At 37.0% G+C, this 25,387-nt stretch overlaps 1 protein-coding gene across 1 annotated transcript; it reads left to right on the forward strand.

The window, feature by feature from the left end:
• Positions 1-2,526: 2,526 nt before the first annotated feature.
• N6AMT1 (N-6 adenine-specific DNA methyltransferase 1) lies at positions 2,527-14,785 on the forward strand. The gene is made up of 6 exons (XM_010977386.3): positions 2,527-2,671; positions 4,601-4,687; positions 5,417-5,507; positions 9,524-9,607; positions 12,852-12,993; positions 14,064-14,785. The coding sequence occupies exons 1-6, from the start codon at positions 2,538-2,540 to the stop codon at positions 14,168-14,170; spliced, it is 645 nt and encodes a 214-aa protein (XP_010975688.1). The 5' UTR covers positions 2,527-2,537; the 3' UTR covers positions 14,171-14,785.
• The last annotated feature ends 10,602 nt before the right edge of the window (positions 14,786-25,387 follow it).

Consider the following 25,387-nt stretch of genomic DNA (forward strand, 5'->3'; position numbering starts at 1 on the left):
AGACACACAGGAAAGAAGGCCATGTGGAAACCAAGGCAGAGACCTGAGCTATGCTGTCACAAGCCAAGGAAGGCCAAGGATAGCTGGTCACCCCCAGCAGTTGTGAGAGGCAAGGAAGGATTCTTCTCTAGAGCCTCCATAGAGAGCATGGCCCTTCCAACACCCTGACTTTGAACTTCTAACCTCCAGAGCTATGAAAGAATAAACTGCCGTTGTTTTAAACCACTTAGTTTGTGGTAATTTTCTATAACAGGGCTAGGAAACTAATACACTAGATAATTACTAACTTTAAGGACAAGCAAAAAGTTGCACAGGAAAACAAATGTAACTGGTATAATACACATCTGTTTTGAGTAGCATTTATATAAATAGAATAATGTAAAAAAAATCATGACAATCATATTGAGAAGATGAGGTGAAAGGAACTGGCGATCACATTTGTTTATTTGAGGCAGGAAAACTAAATTCTTCTATCATGAGAATGTTACCTGCTACCATTGGTATGCAACAGATAATGTTAAAGTTGAGAAATTAAGTAATATCATTATAAGCTTAGTATATAGAGATATGGGAATAAATGGCCAAAGAAACAGCTAAAAGTTGAAAATGATCACCCCTAGGAAATGAGACATGAGAAGTTGGGTGTGGGGTGCTAGAGTGGATTGTTTCTTCATAATAAGCATGTTCAATTATTTATCTTATGCATGTTACCAATTTTGATAAAAATAAAAACACAGGGGAGGGGATAGCTCAGGGGTACAGCATGTGCTTAGCAGGCATGAGGTCCTGGGTTCAATCCCTAGTACCTCCAATAACAAAATAAACCTAATTACCTTCCCCCCAAAATAAATAAATAAAACAAAATAAAAAAGGAAAATTAAGCAAAAATGAACAGACAATTCACAAAGGAAGAAACTCAAATAAAGAAAATATGAACACATGCCTAATCTCAATTAGCAATTAGATCAATTTAATTTAAAATAAACAAAAAATAAATTTAACAATATTAAATTAAATATTAAAATCTGCCACCAAGAGGTGACAGAAATATCAATAAATAAAATTAGTTTGGGGAGAAATTTGGGAATTTGAAAATGTCTAGTAAAATTTAAAATGTGTATATATTACAACCCTGCTGATCTACTCCAGGTTGAATTCCAGGAAATTTCTGTAAAAGACCAGAAAAATCATGTTTAAGAAAGTTAATTACAGTGTTCATAATAGTGAAAACCGGGAAAAAACTAAATGTTTACCAGTTGATATTTATCCATTCCAGATAGAATTGTTTTATATTTTCAAAGAATAAAAAAACTGTATGGCAATTAAGTGGAGTAAACTAACTTTACATAATAATTCAGATAATGTTGAGTAAAAAAAAAAAAAGAAATTGAAAACACAGTATGTCCAATCTACTACCAGTTATATAAATTTGAAAACATAAATAGATCAGATGTTGTTCATGAATATATGAATGTAAAAGCTTAAAAACATGGGTTAGATGCATACTAAGCCCACAAGAGAAGATACTTTGGATTGAGAATTACAAAATTGAACTGAAGGTGAGTACACAAAGAACATCCATTTCATTTGTAATATTTTGGTTCTTATATTTTAAAACTATTTTAAGGAAACATGAGTATACTAACAATTGTCAATTCTGGGTGGTGGGTATTTAAGATTTTTAAAAACGTTATCCAAGTACTTTTCTGTGTTTTTATTTGTCAAATTTAAAAAACTAGATGTAAATATGTTTTATTGGGAAAGAAATTTCAAAAATCAACTCAAAAAGAATGAGTAAAGTAACTGAATAGTCAAAATAGTCAAAAAGTAACTGAATAGTCTAGTAACCTACAGAAGGTACCCCAAAACATCAGAGAACTACCCACTAAAAAAGGCACCAAGCCCAGTTTTATAGGTAAGTTCTACCAAATGTTCCAGAAACAGTGACCTAAGGACAGCATAATCCTGATACAAAACAGAGCCAGATTATTAGCATTCCAAATTCAGCAGTGTATTAAAAGAAAAATGCATCACCTTGTTTCGAGTGAGGTTTATGAAAAGGGCACATTCCTAACCTCAGTAAGACAATTTTTGTAATACACTACAGTAAAAAATGAAATGAGGAAAAAAAGCTTAATCTTAAAACTCAAAGCTGATAGTTCAGCATTTGTAAAAGAAAAAAAAAGGTAAAATTTAGTAACCATATGTATTTGTTCAAACTTTTGCAAATTACGTATAGAAGAAAACTTCTAAAGTAGAACAAGGAAAGAAACATTACCCTCAGACACAAGAGACTATGCCTCTACCCAGTGCTATCCCATAAAATAAAATAAATCTTAATATTCTAAAGAAGAAAGCAAATGTCAGTAGTTGCAGATTATACAATATCTAACCAGAAATTCCGAAGGCATCCACCGGCAAACTGTAAGCGAGGCGACTCTCCGCCCCCCCGTGCCCCGCCCCCATTGCCGGGCCCGCGCCCTTGCATGTACGCATGCGCACTTGTGGCGCATGCGCGTGGGTCGGAGAAGAAAGACATGGCGGCGCCCAGTTTCCCCACGCCACTGTACGGGCATGTGGGCCGCGGCGCCTTCAGCGACGTGTACGAGCCCGCGGAGGACACGTTCTTGTTGCTGGACGCGCTGGAGGCGGCGGCGCCTGAACTCACGGGGTGCGAGGAGGGTGGGGGGGTCCCCGCAGAAGAGGTCTTGGGAATCCTGGAGCGGTGGCGCAGCCCTCCCGAGAGGAGGCGGTGTCGGCCCTCTTGGCACTTGGTTGACACCAGCACACCGCAGCTGACGATATTCCTGTAGATACACTTAAAACATGTTCCAGGGATCTGCTTTTGCCGAAATGGTGTTTTTGTTTCAGGGGGCTCCGTGCCTCCTTACCACAGCAGGCTGTACCTTTCGCTTATCAGCTGTTTATCAGGGAAATATATGCCCCTAAGGCCAGCGAAATTGTAACATTCAAAACCAGGACGCTCTGAAAACACTGCGTCTTGTTAATAATACAGTTTTTAGTAAATATTATTACCTCGTGGCATCATTTAATTTACTCAGTACATAAAAGCATCCTCTAGCAATGGAAGGGAACGAAAACAAAATGAGGTTATGAAATACTGGAGTAGGGAAGTGTATTTTAAACCACCGAATAGCATACTTAACTGTCTAGCAACAGCCATTAGCCTCATGTGGCTACTGGGCACTTGAAATGTGACTAGTACTGAATTTTTCATTTTTAATTGTAAAAAATTTAAAGTTACAGTCAGCTAGCAAACCTGTAGAATATATTCTAGCACCTAGTAAGTATTAATGTTGACTTGTTGAAGTGCTTACTATAAATTTTAAATTAGTAAAAAGAATGAGTATCTACTCTGTCAGGATAATTAGATTTATTTTAAGATCAAGCCTTGAAATGGATTTTCTCAGGATGAAGCAAACAGCTGTCAGACTTCAAAAATCCGTATTGTGTTTATTTATCCCTCTTGGTCAGATTTTTCCATGTATAAAATGCCCTAACTTTTATTAAACTTGTTTTTCATTATAAACGATGGAATTTGGGTGTTTACTGGAATATAGAATGGAACAGTACTGTTTTATAACTTGTCTTTTATTCTCAAGATATCCGAGAAAAATTTACAAGCACAAATTGCCTTGCAAAGTATGCTGTAAAAGGAGCTGATTGTGTTTTAAAGTCTTGGATATTTCTGGTCTTGGAATTCTAATTATTCATGAGGCTATCATAGTTATTTTCAAATAGAGGCTGCCTGGGAAGATTCAACAGACCTTCTTAGAGCACATTAAAGGCTTGTGGAATGGTTCCCTAAGCCCTAGAGTTTGTTGTTTTTGAGTAGTTGTTTGGGAGGTTAATTGCTAGAGAGGGCCCTAAGTCCCATCAAACCTATTTCTGTAATGGGGATAATTAGTGCCTTTGATGTACATATAAGATAATAGGCAAGGACAAATACGGTAGGATCAAGAATTTATTATATTCAATAGCATTCTTAAGAGTATTCTTAATATTCTAAGATAAGATGCTCAAGTATATTCCCAATTCAGTGTAGAGCTGTACAAATAGGGAACTTCTTTGCTGCTCTAAATCTGTTATCAATAGAATGGGGGAACTTTTCTTCCCCGGGGGTATGTTAATGGATTTATGAATTACTTTAAAATGATACGGAAAATGTCTTTCATGAATAAATACTGTAATGATATTAACCCTATCATTTTAGGGAGTACCAAACTAGCGTTCCTTGTGGGAAGGGCTGATGTCTTCCATATTAATATTTCCAACCCTAAATTAACATTCCACAGCTTGTATGTAATGTTTTGTAAAATTAACTGAAATCCATCTATTATAATACTATTTTACAGACTTAAATTACACACCCAAGATTTTGACAGTTTTGGGCTCTGCAGTAAATGAGCACAAAGTGGTTGTCCGAAAATAGCTTATTATAAATTTATTTTGTATTTCCATATATTTATAGGTGAGAGATGTTGCTGAAGAAATGGACATTAAAAGTAGCATGAGTTATTTTCTGCGATGTGTATTTTAATGCTATTGTATTAATATTTGTTTTATTTTGGTTTCCTAGGGTAGAAATATGCCTTGAAGTAGGGTCAGGTTCTGGAGTGGTATCTGCATTCCTAGCCTCTAGGATAGGTCCTCAAGTTTTGTACATGTAAGTGTAAGTATACAAATTCCATCCATATCTTACTCTAAGAGATTCACTGTGGATATGACTGATTGGATGAAATCATTTTTCTAAGTAGATAACATGTATCCAGTAGTGTCTATTTAAGTATATATAACAAGGACTCAGTTTGCAAATTATGCTTCCCTAAAAATTAACTTCATGTTCAAAACTGTTCCATAATACTATGGAATTATAGAAGCAGCATAATACTTCTAGGTCATCTCTAAGTTATTATCTTAGATAATTTGATTACCAGAAAAAATTGGAAGTTACTAAAATTTCTTTTTAGGAGATTTTAAAATATAGAAAATTAAAAGAAGAAAATAAAAATAACCTATAAATTTTACCACACATAGTCCAAGTGTGTTTCCTTCATTTTTTTTTTCATTTCCCATGTTTTTCATTTAATATCATTTAGTATCATGAGCATTTTCCTTTTTAATTTCATTTTTGGTAGCTACATAGTATTCCTTTGTTGGATTCATAATTTAATAAATTCCTTCAGCTATGTGTACATGAAAGTGTATTCTACTATTGAACATTGTAACAATATAACAGTCTTTTCCATCAGTATAACAAATCTTGGTTCTTTTTTATTCACCATTACTAAAGCATTCTAAGTTTTTTCTAAATCTGCTTCATGTAAAAGGAATGGGCTATTTGAATTTTTGTCCATAGATATAGGATATAATTTTTTTTCTTTTCTTTTTATAGATGCACGGATGTCAACCCTGAGGCAGCACTGTGTACTCTGGAGACAGCACGCTGTAACAAAGTCCACATTCAACCAATAATTACAGATTTGGTAAGCTGTTAGTCTTCTTGTCCAGTACTGTAATGATTAATTTTCTTTTCAGGTAAGTTAAGGTCAGGATGGTTTAGGTCAAGGAATCTTGGGTGATTAATTAGTTAATAAACTTTTAACCTACTAAACAAAATAAATTCTTGACTAATATAATCCATCTTTTCCGTAATTCAAAAAAAACTTTCTATTGGCTTATACAGATGAGATATCTTTCAGACAGAAGTGAAGAGAATCCATCAAACTGGCTTAAATAATAAGAGTAGATGGCTTCAGACACAGCTGGCTTCAGGAACTCAAATGATGTTACAGGCATCTTTTTCTTAGCTCTGAACTTCTCTCTAATGGCTCTATTCCTGGGCAGTCTTTCCCTTCATAGGAACAAGATGTTTGCATGTCCATATCTTATTTCTTAGAAACCCCTCAGGGAGAGAAACACTTTCTGTTCAGTTGCTCTAGCAAAGCGCCAGAATGAGTACCATTTGTATCAATTTCGGTCATGTACTATCTCTCTGTCTCTTACTGTGGTCAAGGGGGATTGAAATACGAACATGATTGGCTTAGGCCTGAGTCACAGGGCCACTCCAGCAGCTGGGTTGGGATAAACCCCACCCAGACCACTTGGATTGAGAATGAGAGGATGTAGTTTCCCCAGTGAAAGTCAAGGAGACGTAATCAGAAGAAAGGCTGAATGAGTCCTGGGCAGGTAAAAACAGCAAATGACAACTGCAGAACCATCGTTTTAAGTGACACATCATACGTTTTTCAGTTGCAGCTTTTAAAATATTTTAGATTATATTAGTCAGACTTGGATAATTTTGAACTTTTTTTTTCAGTTTTAAATGGGAAATGCCTTTTTATAAGCAAAAATCATAATAGCATGCTCAGGGCATAAGGAATATAAAGTGCTTTCCGTACTTCTTGACCTTTATTATTCTTATACCAATAAGGATATTTAGCTTTTCTCCTTCTTAAACTTAGAAAGGATTTAGCAGCTTAAAAGGAATTAAACCAAAGATTGAAGAAATTCTTTACATATCACTAAAAGTTATTACTCCCATTAGAAACTAGATTATCAAGAAAGGTACTTAGGTGATTTACTTATGAAGATAGTGTGGTGATTTTGCTCTTTAAATTTTTAAGTTGTTTCTTTAATGTGTCCATCGTTAGTAATAAATATATGTTTTTGATAACAGTAAAACTTTAGAGATAGAAGAAATTCAGAATATCTATTTTTGATAAAAGGTGGAAACAGGTGAGGCACATTTTTGAAAGTCGCATAACTTAGAAAATGATAAACCCAGAATTTAAGCCCAGATCTTCTGATGAACATGACTGGTGGCAGTCACTTCTGAAGCTGTCAGAATCCGTTCTGTGGGTGAAGTTGACCATGATACAGAATGTTGACTTGCGGCAAAGAAAGAAGGAAGATGTAGTTTGAGCATAGGCATTGCCACCTGTTTACAGAACTCTTAGATTTCTTATATTCAGAACACTGGACATAGGTTATCACAACTGTCGTAAAAAATAAATTCATTGTTTTGGATAACTGAATTTAACTGCTTACAAAGTAGTACTTTTATTGTATTTCACTTTTAGGTTTAGAAGAAAGTCTTTTTCAAATATGTCTTATGCATTTCCTTACATCCTTAAAACAGTGAACATAAATTTCCCTTTTTTTGATTCAGGGTTATTAATATGAATTATTATTCTGTACTACATGGGGTAATGACTAAGGTTTTTTCAGGTGTTTCCACCTTTACACTCAGTAGCTGTAGCCTGCAGTGATTCTGAGTTTTTATTTCTCTCCTCTTTGTCTTCTTTTCACTTGCTTTATGTTGTCGTATTTCGCCCGTTGATACCCACTGATAGTGCTTCCTCTCTCTTTTCATGTGCCTTGTGCTAGAATACCAAACAGTCAATTTAGTTAGACTTATATTTAAGCTAAGAGTTAAGGGGCTCTGATCAGTGCCTCTCATACAAATAAAGTATGTTTTGCTGTGTGGATTTAAAACTTCTTGTCAGAGGCCTTCTTTGCTTAATTCCCAATTCTTGGGTATATTCTCAGGCTGTGAGACTGTCTAAGAGCTGGATATGGATGGGTGAGGGATGCCTGAAGATAAACTTTATATCCAGTCCACAGAGGCTTTCTTATTTAAATCCATTTTCTTTTTAACTCCAAAATTCGGGCGGTTTTTTTGAATTTCAATTTGTTCCTTTATTTAGAATCCAGTGCTGATATGGTATTAGTATATAGTACCTCAGGGCCATCGTAAATAGTTACAAAGCAAATTCTTTTCTAATTTACTTACTCAACATTTTCTAGAATATTACATTTTTGAATTCTTTTTACAATTTGGGAAACTTAATTTCTTTATGGAATTGAAAATAAAGCTTTTGGTTATTTCAAATGTACTTCCTCATGCTCCAGTGTTATTACTAGATAGAACAGCAAATTAACTGATCATCTTTCTACTTGCAGACAAAGATACACCTGAATTACTTCCCCTAAAATGTTTTTTTCTCTTTTAATTGAGTAAAGAAAGACAGTTACCTTTGAAGAGTAACTTCTTTTCAAAGGTGCTATTCATGTGTTCTCTTTGAACTGCGTAGTTAACAGTTAACAGGCTAATACAGATGAGATTGCTTTTAGAAACCTGGATAAAATGGAAATTCTAAGGCAGTTTTTCACAGCGTAAGTAGCTCAGTGATATGCCCAAGACTTAGATGGTATTACTGAGTATTTTAATTTTGAATCACATAATGTAAAAGCTGTTCCCTCTTGAATTCCCTTTCTGCCATTTGATTACATCTAAGAGAAGGTCTCAGCTTGGTGCTGTTCTTTAACACCTTTTAAACACCTACAAATGCCCCTTTAACCAAGAGAGAGCGAGTCTGGGTCACTCTTAGACTGGCAACAGTAACTGTGACAATAACATGTTTTCATATATATTGCATTTATTCTTGTGGTCATTTCTGTTTTCAGGAAGTAATACTGATTGTTCATTTACAGTACTAATGTAAGTCTCCCTTTATAGCAAATTTATTTAACAAAAAAGGTCTGTTTAAAGAAAAATATCCAGTAAACACCTGTGCGCATATGGGAAAAAATGTGGGAATGTTAATAAAATAACTAACACTGTGGACACTGCGTTGAGGTACTTCAGTTACTCCATCTCAAGAAACAGGATCAGAATTCGTGGCTAAGGGTCAGTGTAAAGCAATAATTGAAGGAAATGGCTTTAGGGATGAGAACTCATACAGATACAGTGTTTTTCCTTTACTGTGCCTGTGAAGGTATAGAATAACATAGCCAGACATAGTCTTTTTAAAACTTAGTTATTTAATTCAGTCAGAGGAATACTTTAAATGGCAGTTTGCCCTACATGCACTTTCTTTAAAAAGACGTATTTCATATTGTTCCACGGAGATTTGTACTCACGTGAAAGATTTATAAAATGCCAAACAACTGATGTTTTTGTTGTCTCTTCCCACCATTTTCAGTCTTTTCTTTCTTTGATATCTAATTGTTTCAGTCAATACATTTACAAGTAACTAAAGAAATAGAAATCAAAAAAAAATCTCGTCTTATGATATTTTTGTCATTTAGATATATTTTCTGTCATCTTGTAAAATATTTCCTTTGGTAATAGGAAATAAATATCTAAGTTAGCAGCTGTAACTTTAAAGTTGTGTTTAAGTCTGTGCAGAATATATGAGAGCTTGCCTCCTTATGTTATCTTCTGAAAGTGAGCCCAGAGTGTAAATAAACATGTGAGCTGTTGAAGAGCAGAGGTTTTCTTGAACATTTATGTTCATCCTGATAAGTAGTTTTAATTTCCTTATTTTTATGTAATTGCATATAATTTTTATTTGAATGAAAATGTAAAAGTATCTCCATTTCTGTCTACAAGTTTTGATCCTCTAATACTTTTTTTCCTAAAAACAAGAGTATTTTTAATGATTGATTGATTGAATTCTGAGCCCAGCTTAAAACTCAGACTATTTTGAACATTTAGGTCAAAGGCTTGCTACCAAGATTGAAGGAAAAAGTTGATCTTCTGGTGTTTAATCCCCCCTATGTGGTGACTCCACCTGAAGAGGTAAGACAGAAGACAAAATTTAAATTACTAATATTTTCAGCTATTTTCTGTCTAAAATCAAATATATTTCATCATACGACATCAGTTATCAGCTGCTAATTAACACAAACTGCTCTGATTTTACTCATAATTGTCAGTAATTAGGTTCTATTGGTAGACGTTTGAAAGGAACCTAAAACTGATGGAAATACAAACTGTGACCCCATGCATTCTTTAAAATCCTATCCAGATCAGGCCATGGTGTTTAAATTCATATATGTGTATCCTTTATCATGAATAACAAATTTATAAAACCAAAGATTTCTAATCAGTCTTAAATTCACATCGGAATTCTTTCTGAAAGTCTCAGGTTTCTTCCTTTCACAGGTATCAGGAAGTAGGGGGTGGGGAACCAGTTCTCATTTCAGTTAGGAAAAAGAAATAACTTTGAAATACATGATTGTAAAATTTTCAATAATGAAGACATAAACACCATATTAATCATTTCCCAATTTAAAGAGAGAGTGGTCAAAGCAGACAAAGTTTAATAACGGACTAGGGTTAGCTTTCCTTTGAGTTTTTTGATGAGCACTCTCTGGCAAGGCGGATGAACGTTACCGTCACCTCTGCCAAGATGGGAAAGGTCCGTGTTGCTCCTGTTACTACCAGGAGAAGCTGTTGCTCCCCTGAGGTATGAATTCATGTGAGAAGGGAGGTCATTGTCCTAAGGTGAACAGCAGTTGAGAGAAATGCAGCTTAATAAAACTCTTTAGGAAAGCATTATGGGAGTAAAAATCAGGAGTGACAAAGATGTTTCAGTCCAGTAATCTTAGTCATTGAGATCTCATTGAGAAAAAAATCATTCAATGATAGAATAAAAATTTTAATTCACAAAAATATGTTGCATCTTTATTTATGATGGCAAATAATATGAAGTATATATGTAACAGAAGAAAAATAACTAAGTAAATCATGGTTTATCAGGTCGATAAGCTACTGGGAAGACCACTGGGTGAAGGGTAGACTCTGGGACCGTGGTGACACGAACGGGCTTCCTTTCTCCCACATTCCTTCTGCTAAGCTACGTGCTTGCTGGTGGCTGCCGGGATGTATAGATGACTGAGCGTGGGCAGTGCCGTGGGCTTTGTCACAGTTCTAACAGCGAGAACTAGTGTCATAATTTCTACTAGCTGAACATTTGGCTGGAGAGCAGCACAGCAAAGATTTCCTGGAGCTAAAATACATGTCTTACAGTTAAACATTAGGAAATGAATTAGAAGAGAATGTAGTTTCTGTCAAGACTTGAATCAGTGGTTTGGAAACCTTATGAAATATTCCTGTGCATAGAGCATGAAGATAAAAATAAGGAAATTGTGAAGGTGAAAGTTAAGAGACTTAGAGGTTAGATCCAGGAGACATACAAATAATAGGAGTCTGTGCATATAAAAAGTTGTGGCTTTACTTACGATTACATCCCTAAACTTGAGGTTAGGTAATGTGGGTTCGTCTCTGTGACCTGTGAAGGATCACGAGCTGGCACAGCAAGGCCCAGGTAGCAGGCAGCCAGCAGACCACCAAACATGACTCCTCCTCCGACGATGGAAGCCTCCCCTCTGTGGCCTGTAAGAATGTGATCGGTGCCAGGCAGTCTTCCTGGAGGGCCATCTCTAGTGCAAGCTGCCATACCTGGCTGAGCGTCCCTGGGGAGACATGTAAACAGGGTCCAGCACAGAGGGCTCCTGGTCTACACTAAAACAGTGACCAGAGACAGGCTTGGCAAAGGCCATCGTCAGCATGCACTCTGTCCACAGATCACTTTGCCCTATGACACATCCGGAGAACAGGCTTCACCAATATACCAAGGAAGAGGAAGACATGAGCCCCTGAAAAAGGGAATCCTAGGAATGGTAGGGAAGAAAAGTCTCCAGGAGAAAAGTCTGGACAAAAAACAAACTGATAAATTCCCTAATAGGATTAATTTTGTGGAAAATTGTATTGAGAAGCTTATGATAAATACGTGAATAATTTAAATTAGATACCAAAAAATTAAGCAGATGAGCATACTGAATGCCCATAAGTAGCTAAATAAGATATGATATTTTTCCACCATAAAATATTATGCAGCCCTTAAGACAGTGAGTTAGAACTATACCTGATCACATGAAGAGCTTTTCATAAGGTATTGTTGAGTGAGAAAAGCGAGATACAGCTAAGAATGTAGATAGAACCCTGTCTTTGTAAAACACAGACAAAAAGGAAAAAGGAAAACAGTGTGTGTGTCTATGTAGAAGATCGGGGTTGGGGTGGTGACAGATGAGCAAAATACTAAAAGGGGAAAGTACAGTTTTTTTTTTAAACAGGTATATGAACATATTTCTCATTTTTGTAAAATTATATATGTACATGGTTATAGGTATAAATTATTTTTAATGGGGAAATATATGCCATGATAAGTGAATAAAAGCAGAATGTACAGTTGTATGTAAATAATTTAAAATATGGACAAAAACTATTGAAGGGATTAGAAAGAAAATAATTGTGTTAGAGTTTAAGTAGTTTTTGAGTGATTTCTTCAAAGTTTTCCTTAGTTTTAAAAACAATATACAATGGTAAGGATCTAAAGATTTTTAATACTATATAAACTCTCATGGGTTCTATTTCTATTATATAGTTAGATCATTATAGGGAAAAATGCTCCAGGGCACCTTTATATAATAAATGGGCTCCTAAAAAAGGTTTATGTGATTCATGCTCCAAGGGATCTAGAAGAGAGCTAAACGCCGTGGTACATTTTGAAACTTTGTTTCTGGGAAGTGGATCTCTTATATACAAGTTCTCCCTTCTAGTTCCTTCCTAATTATTCTATATTAAGTACAAGAATTTAAACATGGTATTAGTAGTAACAGCTATTATTAAGTCCTTAATACGTGCAGGGCACTGTTCTTAAACTTTAAATATACGTCCTCATTTATTTCTAACAATGAACAAAAATAGTTTTTTTATCACTTTCCTAATTTTACAGATGAAACTTGTTATTTTTATAATTTCACAGATAAGAGAGGAAACCAGTTCACCCAGATTACAAACTTACACAGGGTCCACATGCTAGGAAACAATGGGGTTCAGCTTCAACTTTCATACCGTCTCTTCATCAGCAGCAAAATGCAAAATATATATCTATGCGGTGAATGTTACCTGCCAGAAAGATTCAGCTTTTTAAATGTTACTTAAGTAAAAACAGAAGAATCTGTCTAATTGGTCACAGGTAGGAAGTCACGGGATAGAGGCGGCGTGGGCTGGTGGCAGAAACGGTCGTGAAGTCATGAACAGATTCTTTCCCCTGGCTCCAGACCTTCTTTCACCAAGAGGACTGTTCTTCCTAGTTACCACTAAGGAAAACAACCCAGGTAATAGAGACCAGTTGATTTTTCACCCATTTACTTTGCTAAAATAAAGGTTAATTATGTCAAAGACTGTAATTTATTAAGTAACCTGGACAGTTAAAGAATGTACTCACTCACAGCAGCTAATATAGACACAGCATTCATGTTGAAAGATGAGAAAGATTTGTAAGAGGTATATTTTTCTGCTTTTAAAGACTATTGTCTTTTTTCAGGGGGGGGGAATAGTTTTTCCCCTAATTTATAAACTAATATTAAAATACAAAATCTGTAATTTCTTCTTCTCGCACCTCACCCTCACTACTGTGAACCTTCTCACCATCTTCTAGTCTTCGTGTCCTTGATGATTCTGCTATATGCTCTTTAGTTCATCTGAAGTTTTACCACGAAAGGTATCTCCCGATACTGATTTTTATGTCTCGGTTTTCAAATTACTGAATTGACCATAATCTTTCTTCTCTTTTCTGTACATCTCAGGCTTGCTTTTTATCTCCTACATTATATTCTCAGCCCCTCAAATCACGTCATGATTACTAGGGGTTTTTTTGTTTGGTTGGTTTTGGGGTTTTTTATTTTTTGTAACTCCATTTTATTAGTTTAGTCTCTTTAGTGTTACTTATTTGAAAAGGGAAGATTTTGCTTCTTTCAGTACTGCTAAAAGAAATAAGCTACTTCAGTTACCATGACTTTTCAGTGTCACCACGTGGTTTGCCCATACCCTTGTTGATGTCTTTCATCCACAAGGATATAGGGCAGGCGTTAGAGGCAAGCAACTAAAAAATGGATCATTTACTGTAATAACAAGTATAAGTAATGTTTCTGTTGAGTCCAGGGTAGGCTCATACTGCAAAACAGTCATTCAGTCTGATTAGAATTCTCAGCAACACCTTGAAAATACAGAGTGCTCTCATCTGTCTGAAATCCAAGTTTACTGTACTAGAAATTACATGGTATATGCTATTTTCTCAGATGAATAGAATTTGTAAATAGTCTGCATTTATCATCTTATTAAACTGTTTAGTGATCATACACACTTTACTAAATAAATTAACGTTTTATTTTAATCTTTATTTTAGAAGACATTTTGAAAATAATGAAAACAAAAGGTCTCCAAGGGACCACTGCACTTTCCAGGCAAGCAGGCCAAGAATTCCTTTCAGTCCTCAAGTTCACCAAATCCTAGTCTACAGTACGTGCTTCTTAAAGCGGAATGCATTCAACGTATTTTGAAACTGGAGTCATTTCTTGGCTAAGGAGTAAAATTGTCAGAAATCTCTCATACAGAAAAGGTGGAAAGGTAGGGCATTCCCTTTTACCTAGGAGTCAGGCTACAGAAATATTTGCACAAATGCAAGTAAATGTATATATATTATATGTATAATTTGCATTTTGTATATTATATATGGAGAATATATATAATATAAAAGTTATGTTATATATGAGAGGATGTTCATTTCAGCATTACTTGTAATAGTAAAGTCCATCAGCAAAGGGATATAAATTACAGTCTATTCATGTTACTGAACTTGAGTGACATATCCAGCTATTAAACACGAGTCAGTCGTGAATATACTGAACCAGAAGGAGTTCATGATGCACTATTGAGTAGTGAAAAAAAGCAAGTTGCAAAATAATATTAACCTATGTGTTTATTTTTGGAAAACAGGGTATTTATATGTGTATATAAGAAATTCTGATGGCAGATAACAGGTGGAATAGAGGAACTTTCATTCTTTTGTAGTAATGTTTTGTACAATAATGTATTACTTCTATATTAAATAAAAATTTTTTAAATTTACCTTTATTTGCTTACTGTCTCCATTCTCTTTCTATTGTTTATAATGGCTTCTGCTTCCTTTCTTCCCCCTGGTCACATTTTTCCTACTTTTTATCCTGTATCATATATTTCTGTTTTCTTCTTGCATATTTATTTCAAACTGCTTTAATTTTTCCTTAGACCAAGGAGAGTTGTATGTAAATAAACTCACCACTCAAATTTATCACATTTTTAAGAGCTCACATATGTCTTTTAAGAAATTGCTTTTGCTAAATTTAGGAACATCTTCTGTAACTTCCCCACCATTCAGAATATAGAGTTGACCCTTAAACGACATGTGTTTGAACTGTGAGGGTCCACTTACATGCATATTTTTTCCAGTAAATAGCATACTACAGTACTTCACAATCAGTGGTTGGTTGAATCCTTGGGTGCCGTGGAGAGCTGACTGTAAAGTTATATGTGAATTTTTGACTGCAGTGGGAAGGAGGGAGTTGGCACCCTAATCCCCGTGTTGTTCAAGGATCAACTGTATTTATCAAAACCAATGAGCAGGACTGTGTAAGACCAGAGTGGAAGGAATCTCAAATTTATTTTTATTTATTTATTTTTTTGTTGACATATAGTCAATTTACAGTGTGTCAATTATTTCTGGTATACAGCATAATGTTTCCATCATATGTATATGTATTTGTTTTCATATTCTTTTTCATTATGGGCTACTACAAGATATTGAATATAGTTCCCTGTGCTATACAGAAGAAAATTGTTGTTTATCTATTTTATATATACTAGTTAATACTCCCAAGTCTTGAACTCCCAATTTATCCCTTCCCACCCCCTTTGCCCCTGGTAACCATAAGATTGTTTACTATGTCTGTGAATCTGTTTCTGTTTTGTAGGTAAGTTCATTAGTGTCTTTTTTCTTTTTTAGTTTCCACGTATGACTGATATATGGTATTTTTCTTTCTCTTTCTGGCTTACTTAGAATGACAATCTTCAGTTCCATCCATTTTGCTGCAAATGGCATTATTTTATTATTTTTTATGCCTGAGTAGTGTTCCATTGTATAAATATACCACAGCTTCTTTATCCAGTCATCTGTTGATGGACATTTAGGTTGCTTCTATGTCTTGGATATTGTAAATAGTGCTGCTGTGAACATTGGGGTGCAGGTGTCTTTGCGAAATAGAGTTTCTTCTGGATATATGCTCAAGAGTGGGATTGCTGGATCATATGGTAAGCTGATTTTTAATTTTTTGAGGAATCTTCATACTGTTTTCCATAATGGCTGCACCAAACTGCATTCCGACCAACAGTATAGGAGGGTTCCCTTTTCTCCACACCCTCTCCAGCGTTTATCATTTGTGGACTTTTTAATGATGGCCATTCTGACTGGTGTGAGGTGATACCTCATTGTAGTTTTGATTTGCATTTCTCTGATAATTAGAGATACTGAGCATTTTTTCATGTGCCTGTTGGCCATTTGTATGTTTTCATTGGAGAATTGCTTGTTTAAGTCTTCTGCCCATTTTTGGATTGAGTTGGTTTTTTTGTTATTAAGTTGTATGAGCTGTTTTTATATTCTGGAAATTAAGCCCTTGTCAGTCTCATCTTTTGCAAATATTTTCTCCCATTCCATAGGTTGTCGTTTTGTTTTGCTTATGGTTTCCTTTGCTGTGCAAAAGCTTGTAAGTTTAATTAGGTCCCATTTGTTTATTTTTGCTTTTATTTCTGTTGCCTGGGTAGTCTGTTCTAGGAGAACATTGCTCAGATTTATATCAGAAAATGTTTTGCCTATGTTTTCTTCTAAGAGATTTATAGTATCTTGTTTTATACTTGTCTTTAAGCCCTTTTAAATTTATTTTTGTGTATGGTATGAGGAAGTGTTCTAACTTCATTGATTTACATGCAGCTGTCCAGTTTTCCCTACACGACTTGCTGAAGAGTCTGTCTTTTTTCTCCATTGTATGTTCTTGCCTCCTTTGTCAAAGATTAACTGATCATAAGTCTGTGGGTTTATTTCTGGGCCCTCTGTTCTGTTCCATTGATCTATATGTCTGTTTTTGTGCCAATACCATGCTGTTTTGATCACAGTGGCTCTGTAGTATTGTCTGAATTCTGGGAGGATTTTTCCTCCAGCTTTGTTCCTTTTCTTCAGTATTGCTTTGGCAGTTCTGGGTCTTTTGTGATTCCGTATAAATTTTAGGATTATTAGTTCTGTGAAAAATTTCCTGGGTAATTTGACAGGGATTGCATTAAATCTGTAAATTGCTTTGGGTAGTATGGCCATTTTAACAATACAAATTTTTCCAATCCAAGAACATGGGATATCTTTCCATTTCTTTAAGTCACCTTTATAGAATTCATTTTTTAATTTGGCTACATTCAGAATCACCTGAGGAAGTTTTTTTTTAAGATTATAAATTCCTAAACCTCACCATAAACCCATGGAATACTTTGCAGCTCAGACCTAAAAACTATATTTTTTTTAAATGTACTTCCCAACATTCTTTAAGGCAGCCTGTCCAATTTTAGAATTACTGCTTTAAATAGCATTCTCATTTAATCCTTAGTACAATCCACAGAAAGAGTGGAATTAACATCATTTTATGTTCATAAAGTTTAAATAATTTGTTCAAAGAAACACAGTATTAAAGGGTAAAGACAATATGGCAACATTTCAGACTCAGATCTGACTCCAAAAGCTGTCTTTTCCTTTGCTTATGTGCTTTGAGCAGCAAAAATGTCAAAGTTAGTATTTACTTAAATCTAATATCTGTAAATAAATTCCCCTTCCCAGAAATAGAGCCATCAGAATGAAATTTTCTAATAAACAACCTCTTACATCACAGGGGGGAAAAAGAGATAAATAATCTTAGAATTTTATTGTGGGTTTTTGGTCATAGTTTTGGGAGTGAAGTCTTGAATATTTTTTCAATAACATTTGAAATACTTTTAAATTAGTATAGAGGACTTCCATCAACATAGGAAACTAAACATAGAAAGGCTATGTAAAAGACATCAAAAATTTCACGTACATAGCTGTTCCTGACTCTGAGCTGCGTCTCCCCTGACCCCCACCACTACCAGATTCATATGTTGAACCCCTGATTTAGGACCTCAGAACGTGACTGTATTTGGAGATAGGGTCTTTAGAGAGGTAAAGTCAAATGAGGCCGTTCGGGTGGGCCCTAATCCAATCTGACTGGTGTCCTCAAAAGGAGATTAAGAGACAGCAGGGATGCTTGCACACAGAGAAGGAGAGGCCCTCGGAGACAGCAGACCCGCTGGCACCATGGTCCTGGACTCCCAGGCCCCCGAGCAGTGAGGAAGTAAGTGTCCGCTGTGTCGGGCCTCCAGCCGGTAGCGTTTTGTCATGGCCGCCCTAGCAGACTTAATAGCCCAAGACAGGGAAATACCCACATTCTGCAAACAAGAGAAAGCAATACTGGTGTGAAAAATGGGTACTGATGTCCTGGTGGTCAAGAGAACTGTGGCCCCAGACCTTTAGGAGGAGAGCTGCAAATCTAGCTCCCTTGGCATTTAAAAAAAAAGCTGTTAAATATTTTTAAAAAGAGGACCCATAAAACCACATTATTTGGCCCCAGGGAAGCAGGAAAAAACTGACGTTGGACCTTGAATGGAAAGGAAAAATAGTAATAATTTAGGAGAAATCAGGCCTCACATCTGTGTTACGCTCTGTTGTAGGATCTAATTTACACCGTGTAAGGTAGCAATGTTAACATGAAACAGTTCACATTAAAATTATCTAGACCACTGATCACCAAGAAGTTAAGCTACAGTCAGTGAGAGCAGGGAGAAAAAAACAGAATTGGATGCCCAAAGAATACAGATAGTGGAATTGTTGTATAGAATATTTGAAATGTTCAAAGAATTAACACAATCACAGAAAAGCACACAAGAAAATACTCTTTGGAAAGAACAAATTCAAGGCAACTTTTAAAAATGAGAAATAGAATTCCTGAAATCAAAGACCGCTATGGAGAGGGTAAACCGTGAACAGGAGAATCGATGAACTGAAAGTAATTCACAGAATGCAGCCCAGAGAGAAAAGAAAATATGAAAGAAAAGTAATAATTATGGAGGACAGAATGAAAAGATCTAGCAAGTGAGAATCCCAAAAAGAATGGAAGAGAAGGAATGTTTACAGAGATAATGGCTAATGTTTTTCCAGAACTGACTTTGTAAAAAGAAGATGAATCTTGCAGGCACAAACAGGACAAAGAAAGACCCACACCTAGACATCAGTAGTGATACTACAACACACCAGAGGCAGAGATCTTAGAAGGCAATCAGAGCGGAGGTACAAGTCACTATTTTAAGCAGGGCTCAGCAAACTGTTTGTAAATAGAATTTTAGAACAGAGCCATGCCTGCTCATTTCTGCATTGCCTGTTATTATCCAGGCGGGCTCTGAGTGTAATCACAGTGTATTGCAAGAGGCGGAGGGAGATTTTAATAGAAAAGAAGAGAAGGCATTATGATGATGCGCTACTGGCTTTGAAGGTAGAACAAGGGACCTTGAGCCAAGGATTGCAAGGAATGAGTCCTGGAAGCTTGAAAACACAAGGAAATGATTCTCCCCTAGAGCCTCCTGAGGGAGTGAGACCCCGCTGACACGTTGACTTAGAGCTACGTACATACATATGGCAGGAAGAATGCCCCCCCTACCTCCCCCCGCCATAAAAGATGCCCTAATCCCTGGAACCTGTGACTATGTTACATTACGTGACAGAGAGGACTTTACAGTTGTAATAATTAAAGCTATGACCTTAAGATGGGGAGATGTAATTCTAGGTTATCTGGGTGGGCCCAGTCGACTCACAGGAGCCCTTAAAAGCAGAGAACTTCCTCCAGCTGGAGTCAGAGGGTGTGGATTGAATTTGAGAGGAGCACACACACAGGAGGTTTGCGGTTTCAAACATACTGTTAAGTTTTTTTTTTAAGCCGACTGATGACTACATTAGTATCCATGTTATCTCCAAAATAGCAGCATAGAACAATAAATGTTAATTTCGGAGCGTCAGAGATCCGGGAGCAGTTTAGCTGGGTGGTTCAGGCTCAGAGTCCTGGAGGTTACAGTACAGTGGTCAGCTAAGGCCGCAGTCATCTCAAGACTCAAATGAGGATTAATGATCCACTTCCATGATCACTCACATGGCTGTTGGCAGGAGGATTTAGTTCTGAGCATGTGGGCTTCTCCATAGGCTGCTCACATCACGGCTTCTCCCAGAGCAAATGATCTGAGCAAGAGAGACCAAGATAGAAGCTGCAGTCTGTTATAACTTTATCTCAAAAATGACATAACATCACTTCTGCGGTATTCTGTTGGCCATGCAAAGCACCACCCCCGCCCCTCAGAATCTCATCCCGTTACAACATCTGCACTACGTCTGGAATCTCATCATGTTCCTAATCGGTCAAATTCTCCCTTGTTTCTAACCTATAGCACCAAATGGGCCTGTTCTATTTAAAGCAGTGGACGACTGATGTGCAAGTGAGCATAGTATCCTCAGACGGAGGTCCCAGGAGGTGCTGAGTGGCACAAAGAACACGGCAGTAGTGCAGAGGGGCCTGAAAAATCAAGTCCAGGAGTGGCTGAGACCCCCTCAGGCGTCGTTCCTTGAGCACAGCTCAACTGTAGCAACTCTCTATCTGCAGACCTGGAAAACAAAGACCAGTTTTCTGCCTCACCCACACTCAACACACAGTGGTGGGCCAGGCGCACAGCAACCGCTATAGATATTCTTGCCCAAAAGCTGGGAAATGAGAGACACTGAGGCATCACTGTTAATGGCACTTCTGAAATTCAGGCGGGCGAATGTCGGCATATCCTTGGTTAGGAGTCATCCCTGCTCCTGCCCAGAAACGACTCTTCGTGGCTCTTGGTTCCACCCTCCGAGCACTTGGTTCTGTGCTCTGATTTATCTTTTCATTTTCATTAAAGGTAGTACTTGCTTGTGTCTGAGTAGTTTTCTCAAGCCAGGCCCTCCTTACAGATATTCAGAGGTCCAAAACCTCTTCATTTTGTGTGGCCTTTGTACCTTTTAATCCAGGGGGTATTTTCACTGAGGTCATGCTCTTTAAAACCTCGAGGTTTTCTGAACATCTTTTTGGCATTAACTAGTTTAGATAAATGTCTCACACAGAAATCTTTTCAAGATAAGCCCTTCTCTGCCTTGGGCTTCTGCTGAAACACCTTAGGCTTAATGCCCTTGTGCTTCTTAGAGGCCCTGTTATGTAAGAGAATCTGTGAGGCTCACCCTTAAAATCTTCAGAGAGGCTTTATTCTGACTGAAAATACCTTTGCTCTTTCTGAGGTCTGAGTGAAGGATTTTATAGACACACCTTTAACTTCCTCCTTAGGCTGTGCTTTCCTGTGCCCTGAACTTGATTTGGGCTCGATGACAAAGTGAGAACAACTTAGGCTGTTTCCCTGTCATTCTCACGGGCCTTTAAACTCCAACTAGACTGGCTTAGCTCATCAGCATAGGCTGTAGACTGGACAAGAAAATCCTCGTGATTTAAGTGAAGAGTGGGAAAGGAGTGAGTGGAGTCCAGGTCACCAGGGAGACTTGTTTCTAACCTACAGCCCTTGGCCGTGGGTTCTGTGGGAGAACTTTCGCAAATGGTGCAGCAGTAACATTCTGGGGAGTGGACTATCGCATGAAGGCCCGTCAGCTCCAGTGAGCCGGCCTCATTGGAGGTTCTGCAGGGAGCCCTGCAGGACACTGCGCTGTCAAGCGAGGTGAAGGAGCTGAGCTTTTACCCTCCTTGTAAGCTCACAGGTTAGCCTGACAGTTTCACTGTTGGCAGAAGAAAGAAGGCTTCTGGGTCAGAGACAAAGAATTTAATTACTCAGCATTAACAATTAGGATGAGCGTCATCAGCTTCTCCTTGCCCCGAGTCCTACGGGAGCAATGTGGAGGGACCCAGATGGATACCTGCATACCCAGTGGGTTGCATTACAGGAGAGAAACCCTGAACTTTGGGCACCCTAATTTTCATTATGGGCATTAAGTATGCCTTCTCTGTTCAGTGCAGACACTACATTTATTAGACTGGAGGGTAAGAATGTCTGCTGTTTATTCGAGAGGTGTCTTCTCTCTGCTTTGGAGAGACACTATCCGTATCTTCCAAAGGATGTTCATCATACAAATATTCTTGAAAAGATAATCCAGAACAAAGGGCAGTTAGTGTTTTGATTTTGAAACACAAGAGACCCATGCGTTTTCAGCCAAGTAGGGGAGAAACCAGGGACTGGGAGCAGCAACTGCACGTCCACAGGGCCTTCTGCTGAGACACCGCGGTGAATTTCACAGCTCGTGTGGCAAGAGTCCCAGGGTCTTCTGGCTTAGAGGTTATTTCTCCTGCATGACTCTGTCACAATAGGGTATTGGTGGGGATTCTGGTAAAAGCATAGGTCCTTTTGGTCCAATCCTATTCAAGACAAATAACACCACAACGAGAGGTACACTAATTAGCGAGTTTCAAATGGGTGACAACTAGGGAAATTAAACCATTCACCATTGTCAGAATTCAGAACACATTAGTAAGACTCCTGAAGTTTGGTGGCACAACCAGACCTTCTGTTGCAGCCTTGAGATGTTATTCATGTTGTGCTGATCTAGTTCAAGGGCTGGCCTACAGGCCAAATCTGGCCCACCACCTGTTTTTGTGAAAAAAAGTTTTATTGGACCACAGCTTTTCCTTCATTCATTTACTTTTGTGATACACTGGCAGAATTGAATAGTTGCCCATAAAGCCTAAAATATTTACTACCTGGTCCTTTACAGAAAGTTCGCCAGCCCCTGTTCTAGTTAATCAGGGAGAAAACAGAGCAATGCTTCCCAATCCTTGACTGCACATTGCAATAGCCTGAATATATTTCAAAATATACTCATGCCAGGGGTCCCAGCATACACCACTGAGTCAGAATCTTGAGGGATGAGAGCTAGGAATCGGTATCTTCAAAACCCCCCATATGACTCTAATATGCAACCACGGTTGATAATCACAGGGAGAGAGGCTTTGGTAAGGGATGCCCATACCCTCCACAGGTACAGTGATGGCTGCAGAAGTCTGAGCAACTCCCTTATCTCGAGAGCAAAGGAAAAGGGGACACACTGGCAAGGGTTGGGCTTGCCCTGAACTGGCCCCAGGGATACAGACACTGGATCTAAGAAGAGAGCCTGAACCAATGGCCATTGCATCCCTTGGTTTGGTGCTAGCTGAGCATCTCACTACAGTAGTTCACACAAGACTCAACATTGACAAATGGTGCTGATCTCTAGTCTCAGGAAGGATGGGCTAAGTCAGCCCTTGAGCTGGATAGGTCTATTCCATTTATGATGCAAGTAATCATTAGTGAAACATGCTCAAACGGAGGGCACAAGATGCAGTGGCTGGCATGTGTAACACGGCACTCGTGCCGAGTGGGGCCAAGCATGCCACAGCTAGGAGTGCTAGTACAGAGAACCCAAAAGTGATGACACAGACTTTGAGAGCTGTCGTAACAGGTATTACAGGTTCTGTCTTCCTGGCTTGGATCACTCACTCACTCTGGAGGAATCCAGATGCCTTGAGAAAACTCAAGCAGCCCCGTGGAGACGTCGTGTGGGGAGGGGCCGCACGCTCCTGCCCACAGCCATGTGACTGAATCATTTGGAAGAGTATCCTATCCTCCAACCTCAATCACGCCTTCAGATGATGACTGCAGACACAACCAACATCGTGACCTCAACATTGTGACAGACCCCAAAACAGAACCACCCAGATGAGCATCCTCAAAGTCATGACCCACAAAAATTGTGTTAAAAAATAAATGTTTGCTGTTTTAAACTAAGTTTTGAGGTGATTTGTTACATAAAAATAAGTAACTAAAAAACCCATCAAATAGCTTTCTATTCAGTCTTTAGCTTTTTCATTTGTATCATGCACAGTTTTGTCAGATGTTGGTTGTATCTTCAGCAGAATGAATATCCAAGAGATTTATTTAGGTCCTTGAATTGAATTTTAAAATTTTTGAACCAATTTTGGCATTGACTTAACTGATTTCTTTTGACATATCTGATGACATTGATACAAAAACTACATCATTTAACTACAAAGTTCTGCTAATGAAACACACTAACAATGATAGTTTTGCTTTCGTGTGTGAAACAATTGGAACAGAAAATCAATGAAATTATTTTAGAATAACTTGATTTAAATGAAAAGCCATGCTTCAGAATGATACATAAGTGCACTTTTTGCAGTAGCATATAATAAAATCATTGTCTTTGAACAGTCACTTTAAAATAATTATAAATTTTTAAAGTAGACAGATGGGGCAGCTTATTTAGCAGATTTGCTAAGTTCTGATATCTCCCTGGCTCCCATGATTATTTGTTTATTTTATGTATTTTGTTTTATTTTTTAATATCAGCTTAAATATTTAATAGTTCAGTTAGTATAAAGTGTGTGTGCAAATTAACTACAGGGCTATTTGGTAGAATATCACAGTATGGATGCAGTCATAAATTATACAGTCACTGCAACCAATTTCAAAGTAATTTCTGCTTCATAGCTTTCTTAAATTAGAAAGAACAACTGTGCCCCACCAGAAGCTGAAGTGCATTATCTCAACCATGAGGATTTTAAGGTATGTCGGCAAAAGATGGAGCCTACCTTCCACCCCTTGAATATGAGCTGGACTGTGATTCACTTCCAAGAATGAGAGTTTGCAAAGGAAAAACGGTTACCACAACAAAGTAGAAATAATAACCACAATGAAGTACATGTAGGAATTTATTCCAAAAATGAAAATAAAAATTAAAGCCAAAATACTTCCTATATTTTTTAAACAACAAAAAATTTAAACCCTCAATTTTAGATAAGTGAGTAAAATTAACAGTCATATTGAAAATTCTGAAATGAAAGGGTACCACTTAGCAATACTTGTGGAAAATGGTTCAAGTAACAAGAGAAATACATCCCTCAAATGCATCTATCAGAAAACAAAAAATATAGAAAATCAATGAATAACAAGAAGTTACAAAAAGAATTAGAATAAACCATCACAAAGTATAAAGAAATAGTGGAAAAATTAACTGAACAAAGCAAAAGAATGAGTGGTTAAACAAAACAAAAACCTGTTCTCTGGAAAGATTAATTAGATAAATCTTCAGTTAGGTTGATCAAGAAAACAGAGATACACAGCACAAATTAATATTAAGGATGAAAAGATCATACTTGCAAATACAGTATAAATACTGAAAATAATAAGAAAATACAATGAATAACTTTATACCAATACTTCTGAAAACAGATGAAATGAGTAATGTTCTAAGAAAATAAAAATTACTAACTTGTGAAAATATAGAACATTTTAAAGAGTCTAAGACCATTAAAGAAACCATTCCACTCCAGAAAATAAAAGCACCAGGCCCAGGTTAATTTTACAAGTGAGTTTTACCAAACATTCAAGGACCCTAACTCATCTATATTCGTTACTATATCACTAATATACTAGTATATCATTGATACCAAAACCAAACAGAAACAACATAAGAAAATTATAGGTTAATCTCACTTATGAGTATAAATACAGTACAAGAAA

Source organism: Camelus dromedarius, chromosome 2 (genome assembly GCF_036321535.1).
Source record: "Camelus dromedarius isolate mCamDro1 chromosome 2, mCamDro1.pat, whole genome shotgun sequence".
NCBI classification, from domain to species: domain Eukaryota; kingdom Metazoa; phylum Chordata; class Mammalia; order Artiodactyla; family Camelidae; genus Camelus; species Camelus dromedarius.

Excerpts from the sequence above, each read along its gene's own strand:
- N6AMT1 (XM_010977386.3), top strand. The coding sequence starts at position 2,538 with ATGGCGGCGCCCAGTTTCCCCACGCCACTGTACGGGCATGTGGGCCGC. Across the intron at positions 5,508-9,523 it reads AACCAATAATTACAGATTTG|GTCAAAGGCTTGCTACCAAG; the intron begins GTAAGCTGTTAG and ends TTGAACATTTAG. Across the intron at positions 9,608-12,851 it reads TGGTGACTCCACCTGAAGAG|GTAGGAAGTCACGGGATAGA; the intron begins GTAAGACAGAAG and ends AATTGGTCACAG.